The sequence below is a fragment of the Melospiza georgiana genome, chromosome 8 (genome assembly GCF_028018845.1).
Source record: "Melospiza georgiana isolate bMelGeo1 chromosome 8, bMelGeo1.pri, whole genome shotgun sequence".
In the NCBI taxonomy this organism is placed as follows: domain Eukaryota; kingdom Metazoa; phylum Chordata; class Aves; order Passeriformes; family Passerellidae; genus Melospiza; species Melospiza georgiana.
Window position 1 is genome coordinate 3807817 of NC_080437.1, and position 24411 is coordinate 3832227.

The following is a 24411-nucleotide window of genomic DNA, read 5'->3' on the forward strand; positions in this document are numbered from 1 at the left end:
TGGGAATTTAGTGGAGAAGCAGCTCTGAAGTGCTGGACAGAGCTCTCTCTGATCAGCCACTGCTCTCTCTTCCTAGGCAGCCTGAAATGCAAATTGTATTTCCTGACTGCTGGCCCCTAGAGAGTCCTCAATCTCCACAAAAAAAAAAAAAAAAAAAAAAAAAAAAAAAAAAAAAAAAAAAAAACAACAACAACAACAACAAAATTTTAAAAAATCAGTTTATAACTCACCAAAGCAGCGGTGGAAATCCCAGCGCTGAACTGTGACAGCACCAAACCTCACATGAAGCTGCACATCCCAAACCTCCACTGCAGGGCTGGCAGCTGCCTTGGGGCATGCACCTCACAGGAGGATCCCTGCAGGCCATTCCTGGGACATGCACATCACACCAGGATCCCTGCAGGCATTCCTGGGACATGCACAACTTCTCTGACAGCCACAGGGGAATCAGTCTGGAGCATCCCAGGAGCAGCAGCTGGCAGGGTGCTGTTATAACCTGCCCAGCTGTCAGGAGTGCAGGGACACAGCTGGGAAGCTGCACAGGACACAGCAGCAAAGCACAGCAGCTGTGCCATGAGCAGATCCCTGCAGGAAAAGCTGGAGGGAAAGCTCAGGGCCAGGGCTGGTGAGTCAGGCAGGGAAGTGGCTGAGCTGAGCCAGCAAGGCTGAGGTTAAATCCTTTGGCAAAAGCCATGGGAAAGAAAGCTGAAGCTTTCCTAGAAAACTGTTCCACCCACTCCAGTCCTGGCCAAGAGTGTGAGAAATGGGAGGGATGCAATAACTGCAGCAGGGAAATAAGCAGTGAAGAAGGTGAGACACAGCCGTAATTCCAGTTCTGGTGGGGACAAGCACCTGCTCTGCCCCATCTCACAGAACCCAAATCCCTGACTGGTTTGGGTTGGAAGGGTCTTTAAATCTCATCTCATTCCACCTCCTGCCATGGGCAGGTCATCCTCCATCAGACTAAGTTGCCCCATTACCTATCCAGCCTGGACTGGACTGGCCTGGCCATGCCAGCAAGAAAAGCCTCAACCACACCAGTTGCAAGCCTTTCCTGTCCCTTACAAACCCAAAAATCCCTTCTTGCCCAAATATTGTGGCTGCTGCAGCCTAAAAAGCTGAAGGTGTGATGAGCTGTAGTGATGCTGTGTGGAAGGGAAGCACCCAACAGAGAGGTGGAAGAGTTTTTCCATGGTAAAATCCAGGCAGGGTTTGCAAAGCACTTGTAAAATCAGGCACTGCAAAGATCCAGAGGAATCCAGTGTGCCTGGGATTTAAGGAATGGTCTGGTGCCGTCTGGGCTTCACCTTTTGGGAGGGGCCATGAAAAACACAAGGGAAAGGACAGAGTGACTTCATTACACTGAAAGAGACAGTGGTTCCACCATCACTCTGAGAACCAGAGGGCTGCAGGAGACATTTCAAAGGGTGTAAAACAAGAAAGAGGAAAATAAAGGATTTTTTGAGGGATTACAGCAGCACCAATGGCCACCAATGAAGTAAATTGTCAATCACAGTGAAGTAAATCACCAACACCTGAAGTTTCCACAGGAAGCCCCAATTTGAGTGAGGTGACTTTAGAGCAGCTCCCACACCGCTGAGGGCAAAGCCATGATGCTCTCACCTCCCTCCCATGCAGGTGCCACCAGCTGGGCATTGCCACCATGGTGCTTGATAAAAAGTGGCCCTGAGGACCACCCAAGTGTCCCCTCCCAGCCCTGCCCTGCCTGCAAAGGGCAGGAAGCAAGGCAGGAGTGGTCCTTGAGAGGGAACTGCTGCTCTGAGGATGGAGTGGAGCATCCATGAGCCGGGACAACTGAGGCAGCACCAAACCTTTCAGAGAGTTTCCCTAAAACCCCAGCAACAGGAACTGGGTTTTGGCATCAAACAGGAAAAGGGGGGCTGCCCAAACACACCGTGACACTTCCCTCTGGCCTCATCCCTACCCTGGTTTCACCTCTCTACATTTTTTACCTGGCCATTGCATCAGGGGCTCTTTTTGGCCTGAACCAGTGACACATCAATATTTATTTTTGCACTGGTTTAACTATTCATGTGTCTGTATCTATATATGACAGTGTTCACAGGGGTCTCAGGATGAGGGAAGAGACGAGGATCTGACTCCATGTTTCAGAAGGCTTGATTTATTATTTTATTATATATATTACATTAAAACTATACTAAAAGAATGGAAGGAAGGATTTCATCAGAAGGCTAGCTAACAATAGAAAAATAAAGAATGATAAAGGTTTGTGGCTGGGGCTCTGTGTCTCAGCCAGCTGACTGTGATTGGCCATTAATTACAAACATCCAACATGGGCCAATCACAGACGCACCTGTTGCATTCCACAGCAGCAGATAATCAATGTTTACATTTCGTTCCAGAGGCCTCCAGCTTCTCTGGAGGAAAAATCCTAAGGAAAGGATTTTTCATAAAAGATGTCTGCGATATCTATATATATGTACCTCTAGAGATGTTCTTCCTCCTCAAATCAGCAATGTGAAATTCTGGCTGATAAAGAGGAGGAACTGGGTTGAAGTAACACAAAGTAAATCCATTTCAACAACCATATATGGGTCATGCTCTTACTTCCGCCTCCACACACACATCCCCAAAATAGATCAACAGCAAGAGATTTTTATGTGGATTTATTTTTATTTTTTATACATTATGTTAGAGTTCAAAAAAAAAAAAAAGAACCCAACAAAATTAATAAATATTAAAAGTTAAAAAGCTCTGAATCTCATATGTACAAAACTTTATACATCAAGGTAACACTGGACAAGGTTACAGCACAGGAACGACTCCATGCACCCACCTGCCTTGGGAGGGTGCAGAGACCAGAGTCACCCTCTCCTCCTGGAGACAGGACCAGAAACAGGGCAAAGCCACCCAAGCTCAGTCTGCCTTCAGCTGGAATAAATCCCCCTGGATCCCTGGAACTGTCCAAGGCCAGGATGGGGCAGCCTGGGCTAGTGGAAGGTGATGAGGGCTGGAACCAGGTAAGCTTTACAGCTCCTTCCAGCCCAAAGCACTCCAGGAGACGCGCAGAGCTGGGTGCCAGCCCTGCAGCACCACCACCCCAGAGCACCCCCACTGCTGGGGGGGCTATCCCAGCCTGCTTTAGATCTCCACCAGCTCTCAGGTGATCCTGAGGTCAGGATCAGCACCCGCAGTGCAGCCCCCTGCCCAGACACCCCCAGGGACTGGGTCAGTGCCCAGCCCCAGCTCTGCCCTGAGGGCTAGGGAGGGACCACTGCAAATATTCCTAAAGCAATAAAGCACCAAAGCCTAGGCCAGCAAGGAAGGGAGGGGAGCAGTGGGAATTTCGGAGGAAGGCCATCACAGCCCATTTTTTTGGGGGAAAGAAGGTCTTTTTGTTATGCTCCTTGCAGAGCAAACAAAGCGTTATCTTTGGCACAATAAATAAATGCTGGCACTCCCGTGGAGGGGCTGGCAAGGGGCACAGCAGAAGTGGAGGCATCCCAAGGGATGAACCCCACCCTGGTATCCCATGGGATGCCCTGTGGGTGCCAATCCCTGCCTGTCCTGTGTCTGGGCACTCCATGTGCCCACTCCTGGGACGTGTGCCAGCTGTGTGGCTCAGACAGATGGGGGTTTTGTTCCAGGTTTTGGGATGCCCACCTAAGGCCAAAGGGCAGCACCCAGGAGGCCAAGGACCTCCAGCCTGAGGTGCTTCAAGAGGAGTTGGAAAAAAGCTCATCCAGCTGTGCCTCAGCAGCAGGAGAGTGTGGGGAAACTCTGGGGGAGCAATGAAGAGTCCAATACTTGAAACATCCGCAATGCAGAGGGGCCTCCATCCATTTCAGGCAAAGCAAGCACCTCAACTCTGGCACAATCCATGGGAAAATCACCCAGGCCACCTCACCAGCCAGGCCTGGCTACCTGCAGAGCTCATAAACACTGTCCCTAGGGATGCCCCATCCTACTCCTTGGACACCAGGGAAGCAGCAGCCTCAGGACCAGCACCCACACCATGCATGTGCTGCCAAGGACATCCCTCTTTACAATGCCAAACTGGTCTGGCTGCCAAGCGTTGCCTTCCTGGGGCTCCACCTCCCCATTCCCAAAACTTCCTCCCCCACCTTCCCCTGCCACTGCACCCAGAGGTACCAAAGTACCAAAACCATGGAAGCCCCCTCAGGGACACCATTTGTGGGAGGTTTTTGAGGACTGAAACTTGTCAAGGCAAACCCTGTGCCCAGAGCTGGCCCAACACCCAGCAAGGAGAGGGCAGCCCAAGGCTCCTAAAGTGCTGTGCAAACGTTTAGTACTTGGCACAATAATTTGTAACGGCATTAATCACCCCCTCTCCACCCCTTCCCAAGCAATGAGAGATGCAGATGAATCCTTGGCTCCCTCCTCTCTTTGTGACTGCCCTAAAATCCACTCCTGGCTCCCCATTTCCCCCTGGAAGCTGTTGCTGCCCCAGAGGCACTGGGCCCAAGGTGATCCTGGTGATCCTGGGCATTGATAACAGCTCAAGGCTGGCCAAGGGCAGTACTGGCTAAAAAAAAAAAGTCACCCCCAGGTGACAGGCATTTTTGACACCAATTTTTGGTCTTTGACCTGTGGCTCTTATTGCTCACTTTGGAATCTCCTGGACCATCTCCTGCCTCCAGGACAGAAGCAGCTCTGTGCTTGGCACGTTCCACCTTCCCCCAGACACGTTTCCCAAACTCTCTACCCCACCAGGGACAGCCCAAAGCAGCAGTTTGGGATTTCCCCACATTTCCCCACTCCTCACCTCAGCACCTCCCCTCCACTTTTCCCCACCAGATTCCCAGGACCCTCCCATTGCTCTCCCCAAGCTCCAGGGCTGAACCACCAAGCCAGGACCCTCCTGTCCAGCACATCCTGTGCTGCTGCTTGGAGCAGGGGGAAGGAAAATGCAACATTAAAGCCATGTCCCTCCCACATCTTTTTAGCACCTTGGGAGGAAGCAGCCTGTGTTCCCACAGCTTTTTTTTTTTGCTCTTTTCCACCTTTTTTTTCCCACAGCACTGTCCAAAAGCACCATGGCACAGCTGGGAGGGCAAGCAGGACCATGGGAAATTAGTGGTTTTCCCAGCAATTTCTGGGTGTGGAGCCAGGTCATTCCCAAGCCTGGCAGTGCCATCCATGAAAACCATTGCTGGAAGTCGGGGGAGAGGAAAAAGGTGGAGAGAACAGGAGGGAAGGGGAGAAAGGCTTAGCCAGCCTCACAGGGAGGTGGTTCTGAGCAGGTTACCTGGCCCCCTGGCCCCTTCCCTGCTCCCTGGGGGCTGGCAGCTCCCCTGGGAAAGCACTGCTGGATTGCCCAGGTGCCACAGTGGGGTCCCCAGCAGGCTCCCCCCGAGCTGGGGCGGTGGTGTAGGGGAGGAGAGGCAGAGCAGGGCTGGGAGTGGTGGATCCTGGGGGAATGCTGGTGGCAGGGGGTGAGCCAGTGGTGGAGGAGGCTTTCTTCCCACAGGATTCACAGCAGAGTTTGTTGTATCCAGGGATGGAGCAGTAGCGAGCCAGCACCTCCATCTGGCAGAAGATGGACTTGTCCCCGAGGCAAGGCTCCCCTGCAGAGGGACAGAGCAGCACAAAATAAGGTGGCATTGGGCTCCCAGCCCTGCACTCCTCCCATGGGATTCCCAAAGGGAAATTGCAATGCAAGTTGTTTTCAGTTACCATCTGTATGGCAGATTACCTTTGTCAAGTTTGCTTTATCTCTCTCTTTGAGTGACCACATTCACACCTCCCTGGGGAGGGGACATCTGCTGATAATAGACTATTGAATGTCATTGCATGTCTGATAAGAACTATAACATTCCATTGTGAGATGTTCCGCCCAGGGGGAGGAGCCAAGCATTGCTACCCAGATACAATCCAGAGGTTTGTGAGACACCAGCACGGCTTTCTCCACGGGATTCCCCAGAGGAACAGCAGCTGTGTCTCCTTCCACTGGATCTTCAGAGCAAGAATACATCCTTCTCTACAGACCCCCTTGCTCCAACAGAACCACCCCTGACACTGCAGGAGGGCTGCAGCCACATTTCCAATTGGACTGCTACCAACATCCCACAGGGTGTCAGCTTGGGTTCTGACTCTGTCAGTGTTGTTCTGGTGTACTGCATTGTTTACTTTATCCTTTTTTTTTCCTTTTTCCTGTTAAAGATCTGTTATTTCTTGCTCCCTTATTTTTGCCTGAGAGCCCCTTAATTTAAAATTTATAGCAATTCGGAGGGGTGGGGAGGGTTTACATTCTCCATTTCAGGGGAGGCTCCTGCCTTCCTTAGCAGAATCCTGTCTTTCCAAACCAAGACAAGGGTGCTGCCTATCCACATAGGAAGCAGGCAAGAGGGACCTGGAAAATTAAGCCAAAGCACTGAGGGATTCTGTGCATGGAGAAAAAACAGAGAGCAAGGGATGCTCCAAACCAAGATGCACTGAGCCCCAGCTGTGAAGGACTCCAAGGAGGAAAAACCAGAAGACATTTACCTGCTTAAAAAATTCCAAAGTAAAAAGGAAAGGGCATAAAAACCGGGAGGCAAAAGGAGCTCAGCACTGCAGGACCTCGCAGGCCACGAGATGGCAATGGAGCACTGCGGTCTGGAGCAGAGGCAGCAACGGTGGCTGGAGCTCCCCGGGAGCGGCGCTGGGTGCGCTCCCAGCTCTGCCCTGCCTGCACAGCTCCTCGGGAGGGGTATCCTGGGCAGCACCGCCCTTACACGAGCACTTACTGGAGGAGATCTTGCTCACGGGGTTTTTGGCTCCCTCCTGGGGCACCCGCTGCCCTTTGGTCGTGCTGTGGTCACCGGCATCAGCACCGGTGGTGATGCCAGAGAGCTTCCCTGCAGAGAGAGCAGCACAATGCCCAGCAGCCATAGGAGGCTGAGGGCACTCAAAACACCTCGGGAGGGTGTTTGGTTCGTTTTGCAGGATCTCCTTAAAAATTAAATCCCTTAAGCACCCAGCATTTATGCACCTCAAACCCCACCCAAGATAAACTCCAGGGTGCCCATCTCCACCAGCTCATCACGAGTTCAAACTGCCAGAAAACCCAAAACCAGTCAATGCCAGGGCTAAGAGCAGAGAAGGGAAATATTTTGGTTGGCGTTTAGCTTTTTTTTCTGCCAGCCACATCAGGGATGTTCAACCCAACCTCGTCCACTGGCATCCCCTGAAGCCACAGCAGGCTGGAGGCATTCATGGGCGTTGATCCCCACCAGCACATTCCCCATCCCAGTGCCACCTCCTCCTCCTCTCACCTGGGCAGACGGCCATGTGGCAGCCCTGGATGGCCTCTGGCTTGTCACCCTCGCAGCGCGCGCCACTGTCACTGCCCTTGCACACCACCTGCCGCTGCTGGACGCCTTCCCCGCAGGTCACCGAGCACTGCGCCCAGACAGACAGACAGGAAGTCAGTGACAGCCCCCACAGCCCCCCAGGATGTGCTGCTGACTGTTCCTCAGGTGGATTTTGCTTTCTGATGTGGGGTTTCCCTCCCTGTCTCCCAAACCCCCACACTCTCTGCACAAGGATGCTCTCCCCTCTCACTTTTCCTTGTACCCTCATCCATGGAAGTTTTCAAAGCCAGGCTTGGAGCAATCTGGCCTAGTAGAAGGTGACCTGACCAAGGGGTTGGAATTAGATGGGCTTTAAGGTCCCTTCCAACCCAAACCATTCCAGCATTCTGTGAAAACATCACTGTCTCTTGTACCCTTATCTCCACCAAGGCCAGGCTGGGTGGGACTCTGAGCAACCTGGTCGGATGGAAACTGTTCCTGTCCATGGCAGGGGGGTTGGACTGGGTGACCTTTACAGCTCCCTTTGAAGCAAACCAGTCTAGGATTCTACTCCATGACCCCTATAAGCACCTGACCTTCACACCCACCTGTTGAAGATTGCAATGCAAGATGTTTTCAGTTACCATCTGTATGGCAGATTATCTTTTGTCAAGTGGGCCGTTTGCCTTATCTCTCTCTTTGAGTGACCACATTCACACCTCCCTGGGAGGGGACACCTGCTGATAACAGACTATTGAATGTCACTGCATGGCTGATAAGAACTACAACATCCCATTGTGAGATGCTCTGCCCAGAGGGAGGAGCCAAGCATTGCTACCCAGATACAATCCAGAGGTTTTTGAGACACCAGCATGGCTTTGTCCATGGGATTCCCCAGAGGAACAGCAGCTGTCACTTCCACTGGATCTTCAGAGGAAAACTGAACCCTTCTACAGGAACCCTGCTCCAACAGAACCACCCCTGACACTGCAGGAGGACTGCAGCCACATTTCCAATTGGACTGCTACCAACACCCCACAGGGTGTCAGGTTGGGTTCTGACTCTGTCAGTGTTGTTCTGGTGTACTGCATTGTTTATTATATAATTTTTTTTCCTTCCCTTCTTTAATAGAACTGTTATTTCCTGCTCCCATATTTTTGCCTGAGAGCCCCTTAATTTAAAATTTATAGCAATTTGGAGGGGTGGGGAGGGTTTGCATTCTCCATTTCAGAGGAGGCTCCTGCCTTCCTTAGCAGACTCCTGTCTTTCCAAACCCAGACAGCACCCTCATACCCTCCTCCTCACCTCGGACCAGGCTCCTGTCCTCCACTGTGCGGGGCAGGGCAGGCGGCCGCAGGGCCGGCGCGTCTCGGGGCGCTGCCCGGGGCAGTTCTTGCTGTGCAGGGTGCGGTTGGTGCCGTCCTGCAGGCGCTGCATGCACTGCACCGCCCGCGCCTGCACCCCCAGCTTCCCGCAGGAGCGGCTGCAGGCGCCCCACTCCTCAGCCACCCACCTGCCAGCGGGGAAAGATGGACAAGGAGAAGGGGTTTCAGGCGATGCTTATGCTGGAAACGCTCCCAATCCAACCCTGAACTGCCCCCATCACGAGTGGGAACACCTTGGGCCACTAAGAGAGGACTTACATGGGCTGGGAGCATTCCTGGAGGTTACAGCGCCTCCGGATTGGCTTTGGTTTCTTGCTGTTGTCACAGAAGTTCCTATGCACCATCCGGTTGTCGCTTTTCCGACGGCAGCCGTACTTGGTGTACTGGATGCCTGAGGGGGCAGAGTGTGGGCAGTGAGGGGATGGGTGGGGGAGACTCTCCAGAATCCCCCAGATCTTTCTTCTGCATCATATCCTGCTGGGATATCCTGCATATTCCACATATCCTGCTGATATATGTGCTCTGAGATGTCACCACTCAGGTGGGACCCAAGGTTTGTGAGGATGCTCGTGTGGCTGCTGGACCCACCCTCAGGGTCCCCCAGGTCTTGTGTAGTGCACACAGCTTGTGGAAAATGTCCCAGCCCGTGGCAGGGGTTTGGACTAGGTGGCCTTTAAAGCTTCCTTCCAACCCAAACCACTCTGATTCCTAGAGCACAAGGTGCCCCCCACAATCTGAGGGTCAGATCCCAGTATGGAAATGAGGCTTTCACCAGCAAACCTCACGCCTACTTCTGTGCAAACTTTAGTAGTGATCATCTTCAAAATCACTGTTTCTTGGCTCTAATCCAGCTAAAAACGGCCAAGGAATTTAAAAATCCTAGCAGGTCTATGGACAGACAGACAAAGGTACACACACACAATCATGCAAGGCTGTTTCTCTAAGAAATCTGGCTAAAATGCTCACTTGAACTGCTTTGCAACAACTTCTCCACGCCAGAGATGCTCCAAGGGGCTCACACACCCTCTACCATATCCAAGTACCCCCCAAGCATTCCCTGTAGGCTGCTATGAAGAAGAAGGTACCTCCTCCACACGCCTTGGAGCACTGGGACCAGCTCTTGAGGGCCCACTCGTAGGAATCCATCTCCTCCAGCAGGACATTGTTATTTCCAATCATGGGCAGCAGGTCTTCGTGGATGATGTACCTGTACATGAGGCTGCTCCTCGCCTCCTCCTCCTGAGGGATGACCTGCAGGCACAGAGGGAGCAGTCAGAGAGGGGGAAGAATAACGCCATGGGAAAGGGACCACATGGCAAGGTGGCCTCTGCCCAGAACTGGGACACAGGGATGGATGGGAGTGCAGACCTGCCATTCCCTGCATGTCCAGGGAACCCAACCTCTAATTCCCCACATACCAGCATAACCAAAATGGGATTTGGAGTCATAAGCAATTGCTGCAGAGCAAAATGCAGCAACATATCCTTGTGCCATTACCTTGCACAGCTCATCACCCCTTGCTTTTCGTTGGCTCATTCCCTGGATTTAATGACATGGCCTCTTCCTTCCATCACCTGCCACATCACACCTCAAACCAGCTCCCCTGTCTGTGACAGCTGTCCCCAAGCCCCCCAGTGCCAGCCAGGCTTACCAGAACACTGATGGCCTCGTGCAGGGGACCGCTGGTTTTCAGGCTCTCCTTGCCTTGTTCCACAGTGTATTCCCACTCCAAGCCCATCTCAATGAACACTTGGCTTTTGGCTTCTTGGCCCTTGGCATTGAGGATGAAGTTCCCCGTGGCTTGATTCTTAACAGCTGGAGGAGAAAGGGGATATTTTCAATATCATTCCCTCTGCTCACTCACTTTGGAGGATGGGAATGACCTCAACAAGACCCTTTTTGGTGGGAATTATGAGAAAAGGGTTGAGAAAGGGTGAAGGGAGAGGTGCATTAGGGCATGCTCACCGATGCTGTGGGATGCTGGCTCCATCTCCTCTATCTGAAGGTGCCTTGCTCCAGCTGGAATCTCAAACATCTTCAAAACACCTGAAAGGGAGGGAAGAAGGATGGAGGGAAGAAAAAGAGCAGGTTTCCTCCAACTGGACACACGAATCCAGCTGGTGAATCTGCTTCCAAGCCCACCCACGCCTCTCACCTGGCTGCTTGGGGGTCTTGGCCAATGTCCCCTTCACCGTCCGGCAGTGGGAATTGTCCCCCCCGCAGACCCCACACTTGTCATCCTGCTTCAGGGAGCCAACCTCCTTGTCACAGCCGACGTGCTGGCACCCGGGGGATGAGAGGACAAGCCGGGGGTTACATGCCTGAGGCCCAGCCAGGGATTACAGCCCTGCAGCCCAGCCCAGGGTTACAGCCCTGTGGCCTGTGGAAACCCAGAGCACTGGGAATATTTCCCTGTCTGCTCTGGGGTGCCCTGACCCCCAGGGGAGCACTGACTCTGACCCTCATTCATGGAGAAAGTTTCCTAAACTCCAGAATAGACAATAATCCACTAGGGTGTGAAGTAGATTGTAGAGAGCAGGGTAGGTGTATCACTGAGGTGGGTAATTTAGGTTATAGGATTTTTTGTATGTTGTGGATGGAAGCAAGATGGAGGGCACAGGGTGTCATCCTGGGTTTCTTCTGCCTTCTTCATGGGTTTGGGTGGCATTTTGTAATTGGGTGGAAAAGTCCGCATTGCAGGCTTTTGGGGATCAGTTATTTGGCTAAAAAGGGAAATAATCTAGGTGTTAGTTCTTAATTGGACAATTTAGCTTTGAAAGACCTTGTAACAAGAGATTGTTGGCCATTTTTGTGGTGCTTTTACAATGTGCTGAGCCTGGTGTGGACAGCATGCAAAACTTTAGATAAGATAACAATAAACAAGAACCCTAAAAGATCCAGTGGGTTTCTTCTTCCTGACACAAGACCACTCTAGGAGGGTCTCCCCCGACAGGAGAGCCCCCAGGGATGGCCCAGCCAGAATCCCAGAATTCGGGAAATCAGGAACAGGTACCCGACAGCAGCCCAGCCCATCGCTCTGCCATCCCCCTTTGCTGCACACGGGCTTGGTCCTCAGGGACAAAAACCCATGCCCTCATGGGGCTGAGCTCCCTCCTGGCCAGGGAAAGGACAGAGACAGCCCCACAGGAGCTCCTCACCAGGCACTCGCCCCGGACACAGACGCTGTAGGGGTCTCGGTAGCTGCAGCGGGTCCCGTCATGAACCACCTGGTTCATGAACACCACGTCCCCCGTGCCCTCAGACTGGCAGATCAGCTCACACTTCTGAGCATCTGTGGCACAGGAAAAGGGAAGGGGGAGAAAAAGAGAGGGTGGGGGGAAAAGGAGTTGTAGAAAGGGGGAGAAAAAGAGAGGTGGGGGAAAAAAGGAGGTTGTGGAAATTCATTAGGGTGAGTGAAGGCAGAAACTCATCTCAGCCTGTACCCCTGCGCACAGCCACAATTCCAAAGGTCAGGACATTCATGTGGCTGATCTCCATTTGCAGCTTTAGAGCCTACACGTTTGCCTGGTACACTCAGGAAATTAAGGGAAGGACAGGTCATGCTACATGAGGCTGCAATGCAAGTAGGCAGCTCTGCTCTGGAAACAGGCTGGGAGAGCTGGGAGCGTTCAGCCTGGAGAACAGAAGGCTCCAGGGAAACTTAGAGCCCCTTCCAGTGCCTGAAGGGGCTCCAAGAAAGCTGGAGAGGGACTTTGGACAAGGAGAAAGGTGTGACACATTAAACCCCATAATGGGGTTTAACCATAGAGTACAAAATCAAGCCCTGGATAAATCATTTGAAAAGGTTTTTCTTTTAACCCCATGAAACTTTCCACAAGAAAGAATAAAGTTGTGGGAAGCTTTCTCTACAAGGGGAAGGCAAATTCATTTTGTCTAGGATGAAAATTGGATAAATTCCCAACCAAAGAAGCTGTGGATGGGAGATAGAACAAAGGAATATGAAAAGGCATGGTTTTGTAAGGGAGACTCCAGTAAGAATTGGAAGGAGTACAAAAGGTTCTCCACAGGAGAATGATGGTGAGAAGCAACAACCTGGAAAATATTTAATTCTGAGCACAAGCACCCTTCAGCTTGTGAAGACTGGGAATGACTTCAAACTGTCAGAAGGCAGGGTTAGGTGGGGTATTGGGAAGAAATTCTGTGTTGTGCAGGTGGGGAGGCCCTGGCACAGGTTGCCCAGAGAAGTGTTCTTCCAACTGTGAGTAACCTGGTCTAGTGGAAGGTGTCCCTGCCTACGGCTGCAGGGTGGGAATGAGAATATCTTTAAGGTCCCTTCCAAACCAAACCACTCTGTGATTCCGTGATTTTAAAAAGCTGCCTGCCTGATGTCGGCTTATTGCACAACAGTTTCCAGCTCCGGAGCTTCCCACAGCCCAACATCTGTGCAGCTGGCACAGTCTCCACCCCAGGGTGATGGCCACCACGCAGAGGAATTCCTCTGGAGGAGTCTGGCTGCTGCTCCTTTGCCAGGACCCGCCACCACTCACCGTCATGGTGCTCATAGGGAAGCCAGGAGTGTTTGCTGTTCTGGTGGGTGTAGTAGGAGTTGCGCTTGGAGCACTGCTGGGCACGGAAATCCTGGAAGGGCCCCGGGCACTCCTCGGCATTGCACACCTGGTACTCGTAGGTGGCTCCCGGGCACGGGCGCCCTCCGTATGCTGGGCTGCAAAACAAACCCAGTGGCTGGTGAGAGGGCTGGAGAGGGAATGGTGCTCAACCCCAGCACGGCTCAGTGCCCCAACACACGGCACAGTGTGGGGTTCATGTTCTCGGGAAAAATCCCTTTGCCAAGGATTTTTCTCCTGGGAAGCTGAGAAGCCTCAGAGAAAAAGGAAAACAATAATTATCTCATTTGCTTCTCCTGTGTTTTGCTGCTTTGGAATGTGTTTGGAGATTGTTTATCCAACAGGTGCTTGTTTCATTGGATTCATGTGAATTGTTTTGACTTATTGGCCAGTCTGGGTCAAGTGGAGTCAGGACTCTGGAAAGAGTCACGAATTTTCATAATTATCTTTGTAGCCTTCTGTAAGTATCCTTTCTGTATTCTTTAGTATAGTATAGCATTCTTTAATATAATATAGTATCTTGAATTAATAAATTAGCCTTCTGAGAACATGGAGCCAGATTCATCATTCCTGCTTTCATCGGGACACCCCGCAAATACAATAGCACAGCTCCCACAGGAACTGATGTCCCCATCCCTGCCAACAAGGGGAGGAGCCAGGAACCCCTGGCTCATGGCCCCTTCCAGCTGGGCAAAGGGAGGGAGGCAGAGCCCAGACGTACGGTGGGTTGTCGCAGCTCCGGCTGCGGGACCGCACGCCTCCCCCGCAGGTCCTGGAGCATGAGCCAAACTTGGACCAGGAGCTCCAGCTGCCATCCTGGCTGTAAGGCTGCTCCGACGTCTTCCAGATGCAGTGGCCCTTGAAGCACCACTGGAAGGGAGGAGAAGGAATGAGTTCCAGGCCTCTTCCAAAGAAATCAGCACCAGTGGAGAGCCCTCCTGCACCCACAGCACTACAGAAAGGGTACAGCACGGGAGGAAGGGGCTCTTCATCGTGCCCTCAGACACATCCCTCCCATAGGAAGCAGGACCAGCCCCTACCTTGCCAGGAGAGCACTCAGTGCCGTCCAAGGGCGGCCCCTTCTTGGTCTTGCAGAAGTAGGGGTTGTCCGGGTGGCTGCACCACAGCTGCTTGCAGGGGTCGAAGGTGCGGAACTGGGGAGCACAGAGGAGCTGGGCTGGGACAGCAGCGGCGAGTGCCAGCAGGCTGCTGGCAGCCAGGCTGGCTGGGGACCTGGGGGAGGGGGGACAGCGTGGCCATGCAGCCCCTACTCACCGCCGTGCAGGTCTTGTAGCCCACACCAAAGTCAAAGCGGCACTGCTCATCCATGGAATAATTAATTCCTGGCAGCTCGGGTAGTGTGGGCCACTGGTGCTCAAACGGGTCATCCAGGAGGCAGTCGTAGGAGCTGCAGAGTCAGACAGAGGATTTCTTGCGATCACCCCATCCCTCAGCTCCAGGCCACTCTCCAAATTCAGCTACCGAGAATTTGAATTATCATGGAATCCCAGAACGGCTTGAGTTAGAATGGTCCTTCAAGGCCATGGAGTCCTTCCACTAGACTAGGTTGCCCCAAGCCCCAGTGTCCAGCCTGGCCTTGGACACTTCCAGGCATCCAGGGGCAGCCACAACTTCTCTGGGCAGCCTGTACAAGGGCCTCACCTCTCTCACAGGAAATAACTTTTTCCTAATATCCCCTCTAACCCTACTCTCTGTCAGTGGGAAGCCATTCCCCCTTGTCCAAAGTCCCTCTCTGGAGCCTTTAGGCACTGCAAGAGGCTCCAAGGCCTCCCCGGAGCCTTCTATCCTCCAGGCCAAACACCCCCATCTCTTCCAGCCTGTCTCCAGAGGCCCTCCAGCCCTGGGAGCACCTTTGGGTACCAAAAGCCACCAAAAGTGTGGGTCTGAGGGGAGGCCATGCCCCCCCAGCTGGAAGGGGCGTACTGGATGTAGCGGTTGAGCTCCTGCTTGCTGCAGCGGGACCAGTGGTAGCGGTGGAAGGCGGCCTGCACCAGTGGCGCCATGATGCTCCCCATGCTGGTCTCGTCGGCGCAGCGGTTGCCCTGCCCGTCGTGCTCCATGCCCAACCTGGAGGGGAAGATCCCAAGGGATTCACAGCTGCAGCAGCAGAAGGAAAGCCCCCTTTTTAAAGGGAGGGGCACCACCCCAGCCAGCTCTGCCCCCAGAACTTACACGTGCCCGGTCTCGTGGGCCACCACGAAGGCCGAGGAGAAGCCGTCCTCGTGGTTGAGGGTGCAGCTGCGGAGAGGGTGGCACATCCCTGTCACCGGGGCATAGCCTGGGGCAAAGACAGGAGGGAAGGACAGAGGAGGAGAGGAGAGAGAAAACCTTTGAGAGAGGAGGGGAAAAAATGAAAAATTAAGAAAAAAAAAAAAAAAGAAACCCACAAATGCATAACCTGGCTTCACTGCAACAGGAGAGTAAATGGAGGTGAAGGCGCTGGAGAGAAGGAGCTGCCCAGGTCACTTGGGTGGCAGCCCAAGGACAGGCTCAGTGTGAGCCCAGTGTGAGCCAAAAGCCAGCAGAGGTTGCTGTGGGGCTTGCTGGCACCACTGTGCCCTTGTGCCAACACACCTGGGCAGGCAGGAGGGCAGGAACAGCGCCCACAACACCCTGCCAGCAAGGGTGGCCGTGGCCTCCCAGCCCAGGAATGGCCTCCCCCGCATTTTTCTTCATTTAAAACAAATAAAGAAGGAAAATGAGAGAGGAGAAAAGGCACGAGGCTCTCCCCAGAGCCCTGCCTAAACCACAGCCCTGCTCCCCACGGGGCGCACCCGCACATGCACCCGCCCCGGCCCCAGGACCCAGCCCTCGATCAAGTGCAGTGCAGTGGGGTAGCTGTGGGCAGAGGAATCTTCCCCTGTCCAGGCAGCAACACATCACCTCCATTTTGGTCACTTTTCCTTTCTTTTTCACCTTATTTCTGCCCAATTCAATTAGCTTGTTGGCACACTCCAGAATTAACTCCCGAAGTTTTTTTTTTTTTAACGTGTGTTGAGGCTGACCCTTTTTGGCATCAAGGGAGTTAGTGAAGGAAGGACTGAAAGGTCAGAGAGGCAAAAGCAGGGCAGGACCATGCTGGATAACTGTGCCCTGGGGACTGGGATGCTGCAAGGGCAGAGTTCAGTCAGCCAGGAATGGGCAGAAGCAGGAGAGGGGTGCTGATGAGCTGAGGGAGATGCACATCCCCTACACCCACCCTGGCCAAACCACGGGGTCCACAGAGCCCCCATCCTTGTGGGATACTTGATCCACACTAAGTCACTCCCATAATGGGGTTTAACCATAGAGTAATAAATCAAGCCCTGGATAAATCATTTGAAAAGATTTTTTTTACCCCCATGAAGCTTTCCACAAGAAAGAATAAAGTCATGGGAAGCTTTCTCTACAAGGGGAAGGCAAATTTATTTTGCCTAAGATGAAAATTGGATAAATTCCAACCAAAGAAGCTGCAGATGGGAGATGGGACAAAGGAATATGAAAAGGTGGATGCTCACAAAGGCAGGTTTTTGTAAGGGAGACTCCAGTAAGAATTGGAAGGAGTACAAAAGGTTCTCCATAGGAGAATGATGATGAGAAGTAACTACCTGGAAAATATTTAATTCTGAGCACAAGCATCCTTCAGCCCAGGCCAGAAAACCCCTCTGTGCCACCCACTGCAGAGGGACAAGACCTCTACAGCAGCAATTAAAATTTACAGCCCATCTGTCCACTGCTCTTCTCTTCAAAGGGCATATTTGGGATAGTTTGGCGCCACACTCTGGTCCTTCATTCCACACGTCCCTGAGCTTAACAGAGTGTTGGGGGTCCACAAGGACTTTGTTTTGGGGAAAAGAGGCAAGAGCAAGCACGGTGTTACTATTCCAGCAGCCCAATCAGAGGGAGATTCCCAGTGGATGAGGAGTTGCTTGTGCCATGCAGCACAGCCAGGCAAGGACACGGGGATTCTGCAGAAAGTCCTGGAGGTGTGTGACAAGCAGAGAGCCAGATCCACAGGGAAAAGGGGAAGGAGCTGCTGGAAGGAGCACCCCTGGAGCAGGGCTGCTCCATGGATCTCACAACTCCTTCCCACCAAGGGGCAGCCTAGGGAGCCTCCCCCTTCTGCCAAAAAAGGTCCTCTCACCAATGCCTTGGGACACAGTCACTTTGCCAGGAAGGGTCTAGAAAAACAGAACAAAAGCTGGTATTGCACCCGTGTGACTCTGGACAAGGAGACCAGGGCAGGACGCCAGCTTGGCACAACCCAAGGTCGCTACTCGGTAGCCACAGGACCACTGGCACACTCAGGAGGGCTTCCAGCTGGATATCTCCTGAGGTTCATCTCCTGCCGAGGGGGATCCTTCTCAGGGAGGTCATCCAAGTTAGGACAGGTTTCCTTCTCCACCTTTTCTTCCTCCTGTGCACACCAGGAGGACCTGTGCTACAGATCAGGGTGACAATACCCACCCCATCCACGGCATCAATGGAGCCTCCTGATGGAAATCCAGACCTGGCCACCAGCGTGGAAAGGAGGAGATGGGAATTTGGAAGCAGCAGGCTCAGAACAGGGCAAGTCACCTCTCCTGGTAACACCAAAGCACCTGTTTTCCTAATGAAGTCATGAAACATCAGAATGTTTTCCTGAAAACTTTTATTAGCAAGGCCTCCAACTTCTCAGAGCACACCAGCACAATCTCTGCACCAAGAGGGTGATTCCTGCAGTAGAACTTCCTCTTTGGCCTAGGATTTATTGAATGCTCCCATGTTCAAGAAATAAATCCATATAAAAACAGGTTTTAAAGTTCCTCCAAGGGACAGAATAAAGTGATTGTCCCCATGGGGCTTCCTGCAGTATTTCATCTTTTTTTTATCTTTTTTTTTATATTTTTAAGGCATTTTGGGCCAAGGAGAGGACTGGTAAATGAAATCAAAGAGCAGGAGAATAAATAAATAAAGACATTTTATCTATTCAGGTTGATGCTCTGGATTAATTCTCTGTCTCTCTCTTCCTCATCATGGGAAGAAAAAAAAAATACTGATTTTTATAACCTTTTTCTGGACCTTGCTGGCCAAGAAACTGCGCTCACAAGAAAATCCTCTCACCCCTCGCTGGCTTTTCCCCCCAGGCAGACTGCACATACCTGATCGAGACAAATACAGTACCTTGCATACCTGCGGGCCCAAAATCTTGCCTGGTGAGGAAGACGGCGTGGTCGTGGTGCTCGGCGTGCGCGGGGTCGGGGCGCTGCTGCGAGTGCGCCCAGCGGCACACCTGCTCCAGGCTGCGCGACGGATTGCCCCGCTCGATCAGGCTCACCGACTGCAGGGAGAACAACGGGAAATCCACTGCTGGGCAGGGCAGGAGCAGCTGCTGCCCTTCCCCTGCAAGCCAAGGAGGCACTGTCCCAAGTGGGGTGGTTTGGGGAAGAAGGCAGGAAATGCAAGCATTTCCTTCACTCTCCCAAATGTTCACGCATTCTTCACCCCTGGCAGCTGTCAGGAGCTGGAGCTCCAAACTGAGAGAGGGTAAGGGTATCTTCCTCTCCTTCTCTCTTCTTCTCCTCCCTCTCCTTCTTGTCTCCCAAGAGGGTAGAATAAGCTTGTCCTGGATGGCCAAGCAAATTGTATTCTATTTGTCATCTGTATGGCAGTTGTCTTCTGTCAAGTGGGCAGATTTCCTTGTCTCTTCTACAACCACACCTCTCTCTGGGAAGTCACTTGCTGATAATAGGCTATTGAATGTCCCTGCTTGACTGATAAGAACTATAACATCCAATTGTGAGATGTGAGCCCAGAGGGAGGAGCCAAGCATTCCTACCCAGATATAATCCGGAGATTCTGGAACACCAGCACGGCTTCCCCACTGGATTTCCCAGAGGAACAGCAGCTGCCTCTCCCACTGGATCTTCAGAGGAAGAATACACCTTTCTACAGGATCACTGCTCCAACAGAACCACCCCTCACACTGCAGGAGGGTTGCAGCCACATTTCCAATTGGACTGCTGCCAACACCCTGACCAAGAGGGTGTAAGGTCACGTTCTGACTCTGTCACTGTTGTTTTGGTTTACTGCATTGTTTATTTTATCCTTTTATTTTCTTCCCTAGTAAAGAACAGTTATTCCTGCTCCCATATCTTTGCCTGAGAGCCCCTTAATTTAAAATTTATAGCAATTCAGAGTTGGGGGGGGGGGGTATATTTTCCAATTCAGGGGAGGCTCTTGCCTTCCTTAGCAGAAATCTGGCTTTCAAACTAAGACAAAGCTGCAGGAGGATTCGCTCAGGAAGCATCAGATCCAAACAGTGAGCTGAGATCTCTCATGGATTCAAAAAAGATTCATCCATTCCTTCTTTTCTACATCATCCCCTGAACCTGAGAAGTGACGTAGCTGGACAAAGAAGCTGCCTCCAGAGCTGGCTTTGGGGAGGAAAAATCATCCCTAACAGAACCTGGCAGTTCCCACGCCACTGTATCACCACAGCTCCAAATCCCTTCCCCTCCTCAGATCAACCTCCAGCCCAGAGCACAAACGTCACTGGGATGAAGCCAAATGGATTGTTGGTTTTCTCAGCTAGACATTATGTCCCTGGTTCCATGGAAGCCTCCAAAAATGGGCCAGCCTCCATCCTTATCCCTGCTCGTCAGAACCATCCCTGGATCTCCAGGATGTATTTGGGTTTCTGCCAGCCAAGCATATTTCTATAATAAGGAAGTTTTTTTCCAATACCTAACTGGTCTTATTTGCAGATCACACACAGAGACATCACTGCGTTGAGTCATTAACACCCTTGCTAGAACACTTCCTGTGGGACAGGGGCTTGCCCCAAAAAAGTACAGAAAATCACATTGTTTTAAAGAAAAATCTGGCTGCTGTGCTCGAACAAGCATTAAAAAGTAAGTGCAGCCTGAAAAACCACAGGAAAACTTCTCAGGAAACCTTCCCACGCTTTTCCTGGCCATGCCCAAGCCACACGTGAGCTACAGGACAGCCAGGGAGATGAATCAAGGAGATCCCAACCTCAGCTTCTCCTCTCAGTGTGGGAAGCCACCTCTACCCCATCACCTCAGAGCTCTGAGGAAGCCTCTGTGGTTGTCCCCACATCCCAGAGCAAGCAGGTACCAGCAGATCACATCCACCCACCCATCACCTCCCTCGGGGGCTGTCCAGGCCCTCAGCCCCCAAAATCCAGGCTAAGGAAGGTTCAAATTCACCCCTGCCCAGCACAGTTGTCACCTGGGCTGCGACAACTGCGACGTTTTCCCAAGGCTGGGCTTACCTAAGTGCTAAATAAACATTAGAGCACGTCCTGCTCTAACCCGAGCACCGGATTTACCTGGCGGTATCCCACCATGATCATCCTGACCAGCACGATGTTGATGTGCACGCCCAGCGACTCGTCGTGGTAAATCTCATCCACCTGAGGGAGGGAGCGTGAGAAACAGCTGCTCACTTTTCATAGTTCAGGAAGGTTTATTAAACCTTGTTAAAAATACAACAGAAGACTGAATAAAGAAAAAAGGTTACAGCGCTGGGAGCAAAAGGTTTTCCCCACCATGTGCTCAGCCCCCTCACAATGGAGGTTTTTCCCTTTTTAACCCTTTAACCCCTCCCAAAGTTCTGTCCATCTTCACTGTCCAGTAGAGATCTCTTCCTCAAATCCCTAATGGAGGTCAGTGTTCTATAATGACAAGCCAGCCCTCCCAGATGTCCCAACTCCAGTTGTCCCTTGATAACCACGTGAGGGGGTGCAGGGTAACTATAAATCTATAAACTTTTCTTAACCTATATACATGATATTTGTCCATTAATTGTGAGAGTCAATCATGGCATTACCCATCTATCACAGGAGGGAAATCCAACAGGGAAGGAGTTAAGGCCATCCCAGTTCTCAAGCCCGTCCTGTCCTCCACACTCCCACGTTCCACACCCTCCCAGGCTTTCCAAGGCCAGGTGCAAAGATGTCATCCTCCTCCTCCCACTGTGAGGAGGGGTTTTTTTCCCATTTTCCCACGTGTAACAAGCACAAAGGCAAAAAGTCAAGCTGGAATAAGCCAAAGTTTCCCCAGGAATGGCTCAGACGGTCAATGACATCACCCATTCCCATCAAGGGCTGCGTTTCCTCCACCACATTTCCCAATGAGCCGTTGGAATATGAATCCCTCAGAGGGATGGAAATGCTCCAGACTCCAGCACCCAAAGGAAAAATGGATTTTTGATACAATCCTTTGCCTCTCCCCAAAGCCAGGGCTTTCCTCAGTTGAGTCAAACCTGACCTAAGGCTCCAGAAATCCCAGGAGAAAGCAACACAATGGAGAGAACAGGGAGGGCTCATGAGTCATTGAGATTTGTACCATCCTCAGCTATTAAAAATGACCTTGCAAAGGAAATAAACAGCTACAACCTCTTTCTTCTGCGTTTCCAGGATGAATAAACAAATTCTACCCCTAAATGCTACCAAGAGAGTAGGACACCCAGATGGGAAATGTCCCTGAGAGCTGAGCCCAGTGACATGGAGAGAGGCACGGAGTGGGCAGCCACAGACCCACATGAGACCCTGCACCTCCTGGAAAGCATGTGGGAGAACATAGCCCCATTCTCAAAAACCAGGGTGTTTTTCTTCCCTGGACTTTCTTTTTCCCAAAAGGCCTCTCAAATGAACAGTTCCACAAATGAGGATTCACTGCAGAAGTCAAAGAAACTGAATTAAGACAATTTTTAATACTGACTAGAATTCATGTTTTAATTAAAATATACTTTTTCGGCTTTGCCCATGGGGGGACTAACTTGCCTCAGCTCTACCATAGCCTTCCAGACTAGATGAAGGTTATGAAGTCAGATTTATGGATCTTTTCTATTTTTCCTCCATTCCTTTGGGGTTTTGCAATTTTGCATCAAGGGTTGGGTGACAACTACCTTTTACTGCTGCCCAAGTCCATGTCAGCGACTCCCCAGTGTTTTACAAGCCCCCCATTCTCCAGTCTGGGATTCCATTTGAAACACCCACTCAGGCCATTTTTAAACCCAAAACCCCAGTGTTAACCTTTTCCCCATGACACCCAATACTCCCATGGGGTGCCTCCGAGTCATGCAGAGAGGTAATGCAGATCCTGAGCCTTGAATGCAGCAAAATTGATTATAAAAAATTAAAATTAATCAATGAGCTGCCAGCCCATCCCCATTAGTGCCTCCCTTTGGATGCAGAAGCTGCAAGAGCCGCCGGGTATTTTATCCATCAGTGTGGAAAGATGATGCTGGTCAACCCACCCTCAGCTCATCCTTGCTTTCTGTGGGTGGAATGCTCCTTCACCCTCCCCCTTTTGTAAGAATAATGAGGGTATGATGGATTTTTTCTGATGCCAACCCTATTTTTTTGGGGACGTGCACAGAAGGGTGGAAGGTCACGCAGTACTGCAGCTGCAAACATTACTCAGGCTCCAGACCCACTGAGGTGTGAAGGATCCAGCCCAGCAAGGAGCTGCAGCTCCCCAAGGATGTCAGGCTGGGTTTTAGCATGTAGGAGGCTTTGGCATCTCAGAAAAATCCCACATCTGAAGTTTGATCCCTTACAAAAATATTGGCAATGTGGCAGGGTGGGAAAGCAGGGAGAGAGGGAGAAATTAAAGCCATGCTTGAAGAGATGCAGGGCTGGGGGGGTAGTGTGGGGAACAGGACAGAAAACACAACCATTTCCTTCATTTTCCCAAATCTTCACACATTTTCCTTCAGCCCCAGCAGCTGCCAGGAGCTGGAGCTCCAAACTGAGAGAGGGGAGGGTTAGATGGGATATTGGGAAGGAACTGAGGGATGGGTTAGATGGGATATTGGGAAGGAACTGAGGGAGGTGAGGTCCTGGCAGAGGCTGCCCAGAGAAGCTGTGGCTGCCCCATCCCTGGAAGTGTCCAAGGTCAGGTTTGATTTGGCTTGGACCAGCCTGGGATGGTGGAAGGTGTCCCTGCCCATGGCAGGGGGTAGGAATGGAATGAACTTTCATCTCCCTTCCAAACCTCTCCATGATGTAAGGATTCTGTGGTTGTCCACCAGCGCTCTGCTGCTTGCTGCCTGCTCCTGAGGACCCCTCAATCCATCAGGATGAGCCACATTCCTGCCTTAGGGACCCCTCTACCAACTACAACCTGACCTTGCTGTGGCTGGGAGCACCACGTGGAGCAGCACAGACCTCTCCTTCCCAGCTGCACAGGATATTCTGGCAGGATGCTCAGTAGATCCTGCTGTATTATTCCAAGATGGGATTTAATTCCATAAATCTTCCTTATAAAGCAGGGCTAAATCCCACTCTGCTCCAGCTCACAGGGGCCTGGTGCTCCCTCAGTATGGTGCTCCATTTCAGCCTTCCCTGGTGCTCCATTTCAGCCTCTGACATGAAGAGTTAACCTAAAGCCCAGCCCCTGTTTAGTCCAGGGTTTAGGCAGGGATCTGCACCTAACAGATACCAGCTCAGCAGTGACCTTTAGGGTTAATTCAGAAAGCAGATGTGGAACCACACTGCCCAAGGCTACAGACCTCCCTTCACAGCCAGATATAAACATTGATTGAGGGGAGGGAAAGAATCATATCAAAAGGGCTGGGTGCTGGCTGCTGCCAGGGCTGCAACCCTGCAGGACCCAAATTTTGGGGCAGGGGGGGAACATCAGCAGGGCCAGATTCTCCCAAGTGCTGCAGGGCTTGGTGGAAGAAGTGGGGATGGAGCTGGAGGGGTTGAGCATCGCCTTGGAAATGGGAATTCACCTGGAGAGAAACGGGAATTCGCCTGTGCAGGCTTGGCACAGCTCCCCCTGCCCCCTGCAGATGCCAGTGTCTTCAGAGAAACCCCTTCCCCCAAAAGCAGCTGCTCAGCAAAGGGCTCCAGTAAAAAAATACCAATTTTTATAACCCACATCCCTGAAGCCATGGGATAAAGATCTTCTTATCCCTCTCATCCAAGCTCAGCCTGTTTCACACCGTCACCTGGCAATAAATGCTCTCCTCTTTCATTTAAAATGAAATTTTCCCACCTATAGACAGCCAGCCCTTAAGGCTCGCTGTGAGTTAAGGGCAAACCAGCAGGAACATCCACCCCACAGGACTGCCCCCAAGCCCTGCAACACCAAGGAGGCAGTGGCACCGCTTTCCAGTGACAGGAACATTCCACCCTGAGAGCAGGGC

General features: G+C 51.8%; 1 protein-coding gene across 1 annotated transcript in view; it reads right to left on the reverse strand.

Annotated features, from left to right (window-relative positions):
- Positions 1 to 2692: 2692 nt before the first annotated feature.
- Positions 2693 to 24411, reverse strand: part of ADAMTS14 (ADAM metallopeptidase with thrombospondin type 1 motif 14) — a 33151-nt gene continuing 11432 nt past the window's right edge. Inside the window, exons 4-21 of the mRNA XM_058029648.1 lie at positions 20582 to 20665; positions 18412 to 18568; positions 15442 to 15547; positions 15193 to 15336; positions 14524 to 14656; positions 14289 to 14402; positions 13970 to 14118; positions 13171 to 13346; positions 11821 to 11954; positions 10818 to 10941; positions 10628 to 10708; positions 10314 to 10477; positions 9748 to 9913; positions 8921 to 9053; positions 8583 to 8790; positions 7260 to 7386; positions 6732 to 6842; positions 2693 to 5570 (exon numbers count right to left, since the gene is read on the reverse strand). Of these exons, the coding sequence (XP_057885631.1) occupies positions 5248 to 5570; positions 6732 to 6842; positions 7260 to 7386; positions 8583 to 8790; positions 8921 to 9053; positions 9748 to 9913; positions 10314 to 10477; positions 10628 to 10708; positions 10818 to 10941; positions 11821 to 11954; positions 13171 to 13346; positions 13970 to 14118; positions 14289 to 14402; positions 14524 to 14656; positions 15193 to 15336; positions 15442 to 15547; positions 18412 to 18568; positions 20582 to 20665 (2634 nt within the window). The 3' untranslated portion in view covers positions 2693 to 5247. The remainder of the gene's footprint in view (positions 5571 to 6731; positions 6843 to 7259; positions 7387 to 8582; positions 8791 to 8920; positions 9054 to 9747; positions 9914 to 10313; positions 10478 to 10627; positions 10709 to 10817; positions 10942 to 11820; positions 11955 to 13170; positions 13347 to 13969; positions 14119 to 14288; positions 14403 to 14523; positions 14657 to 15192; positions 15337 to 15441; positions 15548 to 18411; positions 18569 to 20581; positions 20666 to 24411) is intronic.